This window comes from Motacilla alba, chromosome 4 (assembly GCF_015832195.1).
Source record: "Motacilla alba alba isolate MOTALB_02 chromosome 4, Motacilla_alba_V1.0_pri, whole genome shotgun sequence".
Classification (NCBI taxonomy): domain Eukaryota; kingdom Metazoa; phylum Chordata; class Aves; order Passeriformes; family Motacillidae; genus Motacilla; species Motacilla alba.
In genome coordinates, this window is record NC_052019.1 from 56,835,288 (window position 1) to 56,845,177 (window position 9,890).

Here is a 9,890-nt window from a genome sequence, read left to right on the forward strand (position 1 = left end):
AGCATCATACAAGGCACAAATACAGAAGAAATTGGTTTAAAAAAATGGATCTTTTTGTAGTCTCACCTTTAGGGCAGAGCCCAGAACTGTGTTAGGCTACTGAGCCCCCCACGCAGCCCATGACTGTAGGTGCCTCAGAACCATATCTGTGATCCAACCACACACTGAGAAGCTGCCTCGGGCTAGCAGAAAAGGGATATTACTTTTACTAGTTGTTTATGCATTTTCCTCAACAAGTTTCCCCCTCTGACATAGCCAAATATCAGGTAATACCTGCACATTTTCTTTCAAGAAAGAAATTGAGCTTAGCTTACCTGTATCCAGGGGCTCACTAAGCAGAGGTCTGCAGTATGAAGGTCTGTGTGTCATCAACCTTTCTTTTAGTTTCTTCCCTTCTCTGCTGCTCCTTTGATCTGGAAGAAAGGAGCAGCAACATTCACTGGTCAAACTGTGTGCAATGAGGTGCAGTCACAGGTGGAATTCAGAGAACTTTTAACAATATAAGTTGAGTACAGGTGCTTCCAGAGCCAAACTGCAGCTAAGACTTTTTACCCTTAATTGCAGTCATAGATGTAGGTAAGGTTTAGGCTGGGGGAAGGAGGCTAGGTAGGTTTGGGTTTTGGCTTTTTTTTTTTTTTAATCCTGTTGAACATTAGCCCCTGAACACAGTTTGGGCAAGCAGAAGTGTGAGGCAACTCTTTGCATCTTCCCCATCACCACATTCAACAGCCCAGTTATTTTTGTAGAAGAGAAATAGTAATGAAACTCTTCCTGGGAATTTGATGGAAACAGGCTGTAAAGGTATAGGACAAGTGTTAAGGAGCTAAAATAACCAAATTTTGCTGTTACCCTTCATCTACCTTCCTGGCAGTCTGGTTTAGTCTGCATCTTCATTCAGGGAAGTTCTCCTGCTCACTTGGTCACTCTCTGCCTCACCAAGCCTAAGAGTTTCCTTCTGAGGGAGACCAGGATTCATTCCAACAGAGATTCAGGTGGCAGCCAGGTTGCAGGTGCAGCTGATCAAAGTATTGTTTTTTCCTCCCTTTGGTGGAACACCCCAACTGTTTTTATTTTTTTTATTCCCCCCTCTCCCAGTTGCTCTTCAGTACCAGGTACTAGGAAAAACAGAGGATCAAACCCTGATGTTGAAATTCTACCAAGTACCTTTCTGTTCTACAGATTTTTTTTCAAATGAAAACCACCTTTCTCCAGACTTCTTTATAGGCATAAATTTAAACTCTGAGTTTCTTTTCAACAGCCCTGATAAACCACCAGTTCTGTCAGCTTGTTTTCTAGGCTCATACATCTTTCACTGACTATCACAGCTCTCTAGAAACCAGCTAGACTGAGGACAGAAGAGATCGATTCTGAAAAACTGAATCTTCTCAAGAAGTATCTATAAACAGAAATGGCTATCACATCAACATGAGATGAGAATGCTTGTATTTACCACTGATATGATGCAAGCATTTTCCAGAAAAATCCTTTTCTACTATATGTTCTTTTTTTTAATCAGCTTTTTCTGCCATACCTGAGTACACACCCACAAATATTTTATTTAGTACACTTAGGTCAGCAAGCAGTGTCCGGGAGCCTGAAGAGGAAAGACCTCACCCTTCATTGACTTGAATGATCCTTCCAGGCATCCATTTTCATCAGCCAAATCCTACTTTTTGTGAGTAACACAGGGATTTATGAGCCCTGCTTCCCATGCTGAAACACCAAAAACCCCTAACCCTGAAGTAAACAGTTCAGCTCCAGGCAGCAACAAAACTGTTGCATATTTGCCATAATTAGTAATTACCTACTATGATTATCAATTAGTCATGAATTAGTGAAATCCTGGTCCTAATTCAATCAATGACAAAATCATCACTGATCTGCTCATAGTTAGGGTCCTGCTCATAGAGGCTGATGATTCCAGCTCTTGTGTATAAAAGCAAATTGTTCCAAGGTTTGAGCCACTTCACTGCCCCCAACTGCTCTTTCCTCCCCTTTGCCAGAAATCAATTTTCCCATAACAGAGTCAGCAGAATTAATCATATGCCTTCACCTTAGTCACTGCATTTTGCAGTCCAGGTGTTAAGACACTGCCAAGCAACTCAGCTGCTCCTGATCCAGATAAAATGGCTGCTGGTCCATTTCTGATGCCCTGGCACCACCCTCTTCCTCCTGCTCTCTTGATTTCACTTTCTGCATTACCATTTTCCAGTTCAGATTTGAAATCTTCTTTTAAGGGTGGGTTTTTTTCTGCTTTAAGAACATAAAACTTAAGGTGATACACTGAGCTTCTGGTGGGGACTGTGCCAGAGAAACACAGGTAACCTGCCAGAGCTTGAGTGCCACTTCACAGTTCTCCCCTCCCAAACTAATTCTATTTAATTGAGCCACTTTGCTGTTGACAGAGTTTCAGACGTGCAGCAGCGTCAGGTTTTGTTCCAAAACTCTTTGAAATTGGTGGAAGATAGCAGGCTTGGGGAGTTTTAAGCTGTAGACAACAAATGCAAATCCTGCTAATCTTCAGTATGATAGAGAGAGAGCCATTTAATTTAACCTAGATTTCTAGGTTACCTGCTGTCAAAAAAGAGAGTTAAGCAATTGTTCCCCATCCTGTGGAAGTTAGGATGAATTTCTCTGGGGAAGTCTTGCTGTCTATGTGGACTGCAGAGGCAACTGAAAGACTGGTTCAGCTCAAAACAACAAATTTGTAGGTTCCTAAAGCTAGCTTAAGGGCAAACTCCAACTTTGAAAAATCAATTATTGTTTATTAAACTAAAAGGAATGCCATTTGGCTAAAATGTATGGCATTAACTAATAGGAATGCTGTTTCCACACATAATCTAACACAGCCCAGTAACATGGTGTGGTTTGACATTCAGTGGCAGTGCAGAGAGAGCAAATCTAAGCAATTGCCACCCACCTTGTCCATCATTCCTCCTTTTCTGCACCACACTAGCAAAAGCATTTGTGTAGCACACATTGAACAAGACTGGAAAACAGATGCTGCTAAAATTAACTCAGGAAAACAAAAACTTGGAGTCACCATTCAGATGGGTTCCAAAAGACCCTACAAACTGCCCTTCCAAAGCAGAAAACAAGGACTGCCTATGACTGAATGGCCATTAGGGCCATGCTGGCTGAGACCACACACTTTGCCTGTTGTACACTGTTAAGCATTTTGCTCTATTCTCTTTCTCCATGCAGATGCCCATCTCTTAAGAAAAGACTCACACACCCTCTATCTTACTGACTATTTTGACCCTGAAAATATGACCTGTCACGAGCTGTTAATGTGTATGGTATCACAGAAGCTCATTTAGGATGTACACGGGCAGAGCAACAGTGTCAGAAGCCCACCTGTTAAGTCTCTCTTTCTCTCTTTATCCCAAATCTGTCCCTTCCAATGCTCAGCACACAAGGCAAGTTACACAAAGGTCTATTTGCTCACCCGCAGTTTATCAGAATTAGCTGCTACTGTGTTTGCTAATCACCCTCTGGAAGGCTTTTGTCACAGATCAGACTTCCACAAAAGGCCAACTAGGCGCACCAGGATCAGGAGGCCAGCACTGCAGGAATTACAAATTTTCATTTGTAAAATATACAATTTTTTGATAAATCCTACTAAAGGCTCATTGAAACAATCAGTTTCCTCTGAGAAGTGCAGAGAAGTTTGCAGATATCCTCCTACAGTAACTTGAGCAATTATACTTTCAGGTAAAATATGGAATAGCCTGGCCCTGGAGGTTAGTCCTACTGGGGTTTATGGTTTCTCCAGCCAGGTGAGGAGGATGCCTTTCCCCCTTCACCCTGCCAAGATACAATTGGGCAACTTGCAGGTTTTCTGATCTGAATAAATCTGTCACAAATTCCTGTTGAAGGAACTTCACTTCAGCCAATACTTCCTGCATTGCCATTCCAGCAGGCTGCTTCCACCTCTGACAGAGATCAGGTAGCACAGCCTCACCCATGAGCTCCTAGATTATATCATCCTCCCATGGGCAGGAGAAAGATCTGGGTCAGCAGTTTCTAAACTGCAAGGTCACACATCAGCTGAGTGACCTCGGAAGATAAGGAACGTAACACGAAGGATGTCCTGCATCCATCACCCTGTATCCCCATTATGGCTCCTGTGAATTCTGTATGCCACCCGATTAAATACATTCCTGAAAGTTGCTTTAGCAACCCTCCCTGCAAATTAAAATGATACTTGTTACTAGCAGTGAAGCTGAAGATAACAGAAGAGAAAGTGAAGAGGAAAGAAAAATCCCAGTATTTACATTCTATAAATACTTTGCATGTCCTTTTCTCCCTCATTTGTGTTACCGATTGTTTTGTGCTGGACTATTTGGCAAACATCCTTGAGTTACCTACATACCTTCCCCTGGTCTGATAACTGAAACAAGTTGGAGCCTTTATTTTCTCCTCTGCAACATTCTTCACACTTTGGTGTAAAGAATATTTAGAGGAAATGTAAATAAGCTAATCAATACTTTATACCTCAGTTAAATTACCACAAGCAAAATGTGGTTCTGATTGTCTTTCTCTTTGGAAGCCCAATTAGTGAGGAAGCTTGGACCCAATTAGTGAGTGAGTTAAGGCAGAGGGGAAAAAGATCTGAGTTTTGAGGGTTTTTTATATTATTGGCTCATGGTTTTCTCCCCTTCTTTACAGTAAAAGTTTAAAAAATAGAAAATAGAATTTGATTTTTTTTTGCCACAATCTCTGGATGATGCTTTGAAATATTTAATTAAGATGCTACACAAAACAACGTAATTGAGTCTGACTTCACCTGTTTTTCAGTGGCTAAAGTAATGAAAATAAATGTAATGGTAAAGAAAATGAAGGTTGAGATTAAAGAGGCCCACAGTTAATGACAGGCTGTAGTAGTTCAACTGTCATGTAATCGAAAATATTTGAGAATGGACAATAATTAAAGTCAGGCTAAGGATGAAGCCCAGATTATTATAATGAGATATGGTGTGTTCTTCAGGCTATTTGGAGGTTAATGTTACTTGGTTTCATGTGGTTACGGGTAAGTAAGTACTGTACTACCATACAGTAAAAATAATGTAACTGGATACATTCTGCTTCACAGTGACCCAAGGTTAATGGTAGTTGCTCTTAGTATGTTTAAAAGGTTTAAAAGAGATGTAACAACCTCAGCATTACAAATCCAGTGCAATGGCACTAGAAAATGGCACCAAACAGGCTGGCATAGTACTGGTGTTCTTGGTTCCATGAAAGCAGATTCCAGCATAATCTATGATGGCTTTTATCTGTATAATTACACTGACTGTGTCCATGAATTCTTTCATTCCTGAATGGCACCACCTTTTGAGCAACAGATCATTGCTATGCATCACTCTGATAAGGTATTACACTAATATATCATTAAAGCAACAGATGTATTAGTGTAATACATCACTAGGACTAAGCACTCTGATGATGATGTATTCCTCAAAGGATGGCACCATGCAGAGGAGACGAGGCCCAGGAGAAGACTTTTGCTCAGTTTAATAGAATAAAAGGCAGGCCTTCCTGGCACAAAAAATGTGATGCTCCCTATAAAGATATGGCACTGCTATTAATTGTATTCCCATTTGTATTGGTAATTTGAGGATCATATGGCTTGGAAAAAAATTTACTATGGATGAGGAAAAGATGTAATTTAAAAACATAACCTATCAGACTATTTCACAGTCTTTTCCCATAATGTCTGATTGCCTCAGCTTTCCAAACACCTCATCAGAATCCTCCCTGTGTTAAAAGCCTCAAGACGCCTATCCTGTTCTGGAGCAATGAGGATGTGGGAATGATTCAGGGCAGCTGGTGATAAACTGGCCTTGCAGATTTTGCCTGAGGGATGGGGCTCTGCTAGGTAAACAGGCAGAGGCCAAGGAAAGCCCTAAAATTGGCCTCAGAAGCTCTTGTTGAGTCACTGCTTCTGGAGGCAGGGATTATGCCCCCGCCCCCATGCCAGCCAGCACAGGGGCTGTATTTAAATACTTAGAGAGCCACATGCAGCCTGAGGCACAGACTGGCCAGTTTTGTCCCAGCCTCTGTGCATCAGCCTGCCTCAAGCCTTCCCACCTCTCTGGATTCTAGAAGTACGAGGTTATCTCACTTACCAGTTCAGGGATATGCTTCAAAGGAATCTCATCTATTTAATTACAAAAGGTGCGTGCTGATGTATGAAACAGAGGTGAGGGCTGTGAACAATCAGTCTTCTGAAGCAGTCATCCTTTGTGTTCTATCCATTCTCAGCCCATGAAATTTCTCCCAAAAACTACAATTCAAATGATGAATTCATGTGAAAAAAAAATTAAAATAATTGCTTAAACACAAAGGTCCACATTACAATACCCTTGGTCATGCAGAGTTGGGCTGTATTCCTCAGCCCTTGCTAGGCAAGGGAGTGTTCAGGTTCAGTGGTGATCACAGTCAGGTCCTAAATTAAATTTAGATGTATGACTGAGTATATTGTCCTGTTTCAAAATAACTCTGAACAACTGCAGTATTAAGTGGAAAGAGCAGGATTGCTATGTAGAAAGAAATAGGAAGAGAAAAATAAGAACAGAGAATAAAAATAAAAGCCATGGAAAGAAAGTAAACAGAAGAGCTCAGAGAAGAATTAGAGTGGCAAGGATAGAAAAAACAGGGCAGAATTCTTCTCCCCCACAACTTACAATGTCCATTTCAGTATTCAAAAGTTATAGGCACACACACACTTTCCAATGTATAAAAGAAACATATAGGCTCCCTGGACCCCTTTTTACCATCTTATCTCATCTTATCATAAACTAATGTTTATACAAAGAAGGGATAACAATCTACCAGATTAATATAATAAAGCTTTGCAGGCCAAAATGACTACAGAGGGGATGAAGCAGATGGGAACCAGGATCATGAAGTTTTGGAAATCTTTATTCTAGCAGTGAGGTATTGTTTCACTTAGAGGGTTTTATTTTCAAAATTATAAAGTGATAATGCAGGGGTATTAACATGAAAAAAATAGCCTAACCAGATCTCTCTTTCTTTGTCTCTTAATAGGACTGTTGGGACTCTGTTAGTATCTTCACAGTTAGACCTATGTGCTCTAGTCTGGGGAAAGTGGGTGATGTAAAATAATTAATGTGTGGCATGTCTTTATATAATTTAGTTTTACAGTCCAATTATTATCTAATTCCTCTCTTTACCAAATGCTCTCCAGCAGTCTTCTACTATTCTATTAAAACATATTTGCATAATTGTTCTATAGCAAAAGATACAGGGTTGTTTTTTCCTTTAAAATTTTTTTCAAGTGCATTTTTTTCTCACATACAAAGTACAGCACCAAATTCTCACTCCCTGTAAATGAAATTGTCCTAGAGGACCTATATTGATTTATTGTAGCTGAAGATCTGTTTCACAATTTGATTGTTATCACACGCAGGGAAGTAGATGGAGTCATTATTTAGTATTTTTTTTTTGGGTTTGTCACCCACTTTCTCAAATGATGTAACCCAGTGCCTTGCAAGTCTGAGTTGAACAGATGCACTATGGGAGGAGATGATATGTAAGGTTTGGAGCCTTCTCTTTGCTTTTCTAAACAGATGAGCATCTGCCAAAAAACCTAAGCCCCAAAGTCAGCTTTGCATTGCACAACTACACCGCTCTACAAAAGAAATGTTCCTACAGGGTGACCATTGGTATTATAATCTGGTCAGTGTCCATGCAGATGTGCTCCCACTTTGCAGAAGCCATCTAGAAATACTTAAGTCCCAAGATGGTGCATTTTCTATAATACTTATCAACCTATAGCCTGCAAAACTCAGAAAGAACTACGGGAAATGCAAAGGGAAATTCAAAGAAGCAAATTTATTCTAAGTAGGTTAAATTTGCCACACACCTACACTGGAAATCAAAAAGGATTAAAACCCACTGATTTATGTGAGATACAGTTTTACATCTTATATCCATCCTAAATATCTCCCTTAGCAGTTTCTTCTATGTCCTACTTGCCTTCTATCCAATACCCTACAGTTTTCTATTTCAGTTGGTAACTGAGACCATACTTTAAAGCTTTTCTTTCAAAAACAGAGAAACAAATTATGCAGTAAGTCTCTGTACAACCTGTCACAACTCTTTCCTTGAATTCCAGGATGGCCAAGACTGCCTCCAATAAAAGACCATTCAAACATAAGAAACATTCTCTGGGGTAAGACCAATGGATCCATTCAGTCTGGTATTTTGTCTCTGACAGCAGGGAAAAAATGGGGAGGAGGGGGTGTTCTGGCAACTGTTTTCATTTTTCCATCCCTGGAGGTCCACAGGGAGTAATAGGCACACCTGGGTGCTCTTTTTTCCTGTGTTTCCCTTCACTTCTCTATCTATATATTATTTCTATTCTGACCCTCATACACCTTCCCCTCTTTTTTTTTTTTTTTTTTTTTAAAGATATTGCACTTGGAGCTGTTATTGCATCTCAAACAGTAGGGTTTTTCCTCTTTTCTTTTTGAACTTGGACCTTTCTCCCTGGGAAGTTTGGGAGGGTGGGATGGTGGTGGTTGTGGCTAATGCCGGGCCCATTATAGAAAAGCCAGAGAGATAATAACAAAAAGAAAAGTTGTTTCAGGAGGACATGTGACTTTGGCAACAATTGGCAATGGATTCCTCTTCTACTGCTCCAGTATCCACTGTTGCTGTAGAGGTCTTAGAGGTTACATTCCTGTATAATCATTCCAGCATCCCTTCATGCACATCCATGAAGTTGTCTAATTCCTTTCTGAGCATTCTGATACTAGGAAAATCTAGCTAATCCATTACATCTGTGCTTTATCACATTTCCCTTCTCTCCAAAATGAAGAATATCAGCTTTCTTCCCTTTTCACAAGGCTGTTGCTACATCATCACAAGCTTTTTGACTGGCCCTCTCTGGATCTCCTTTGCTTTTACTGCCTCCTTCCTGGGAGGTGGAAAACAGAACTGGCAGCACCAAACAGAGGGTGCACCACAGCTTTGTATGGTGACAGAATGTCATCTCTCATTTGTACTCAATAATTTCTTTGTGTTTGTTTTTTTGTTTGGGTTGGGGTTTTGAGGTTTTCTTTGCTGCTGTAGCACCATGGGCTCATGACTTCAGAGAATTGAGAGCAATCACCCCAAGATCTCTTCCTGAATTCAAGAGTTCAGCACCTCCGCTCTGAGTGCTATATCACGTTGGTAGGAACTAGATTATTTTTCATAAAATCACACTTATCTACACTAAAGCTTGTGATGCAAAATCCATTAATATCGCCTTCAAAACCAAAAATTCCACTGTTCATTCTCTTCTCTAGCTCTTTGATTAAATACTGAATGAAATTGGTCCCAGGACCAGTTCCTAGGGGACCTTGCTGCCAGTTATTTACCATCCTGAAAAACACCCATTAATCCCTACTCTTACCTTTGCCCAGTTTTCAGTCCATACAAGGACCTTTCTTCAAGTCTAACTTTACTCTCTGGAATAACCTTAGACAGCTGGACTTAGATGATGTAGGTTCCTTTTCAACTGGAATTATTCTGTTCTATTCTATTCTATTCTATTCTATTCTATTCTATCCTTTGGAACCTTGGCAAAGGCATTTTGAAAACCCAAACAGATTATGTCCAATCGGTCCTCTTTGTCCATATTCTCACTGTCACCATCAAAGAACTTCAGCTTAGTGAAGCTGTATTTCCCCTTACAGATGCCAACCTGATCCCTTCTCAACAAGTCAAATTTATCCATGTGCTCACAGATCTTGTTTATTATTACTACTACTTCTAGAGATGGTAGTCCACCATTATGCTTGGAATGAGGCTAAGGTTCACCTGTCTGTAGCTCTTGGGATCCATCTAGAGCCTTTTGGTAGATGGAAGTTGGCAATTTC

At 40.3% G+C, this 9,890-nt stretch overlaps 1 protein-coding gene across 3 annotated transcripts in view; it reads right to left on the reverse strand.

Moving 5' to 3' along the window:
• Positions 1–403, reverse strand: part of ZNF827 (zinc finger protein 827) — a 114,826-nt gene extending 114,423 nt beyond the window's left edge. For 2 of the 3 annotated variants that reach the window (XR_005256655.1, XR_005256656.1), the window contains exon 1: positions 315–393. Coding sequence is in view for 1 of the 3 variants with exons in the window: in XM_038134467.1 (XP_037990395.1) it covers positions 315–369 (55 nt within the window). In the remaining 2 variants the exon portion in view is untranslated. Of the gene's footprint in view, positions 1–314 lie in introns of all 3 variants that reach the window. The other variant, XM_038134467.1, reaches the window with a different exon arrangement.
• Positions 404–9,890: the final 9,487 nt, after the last annotated feature.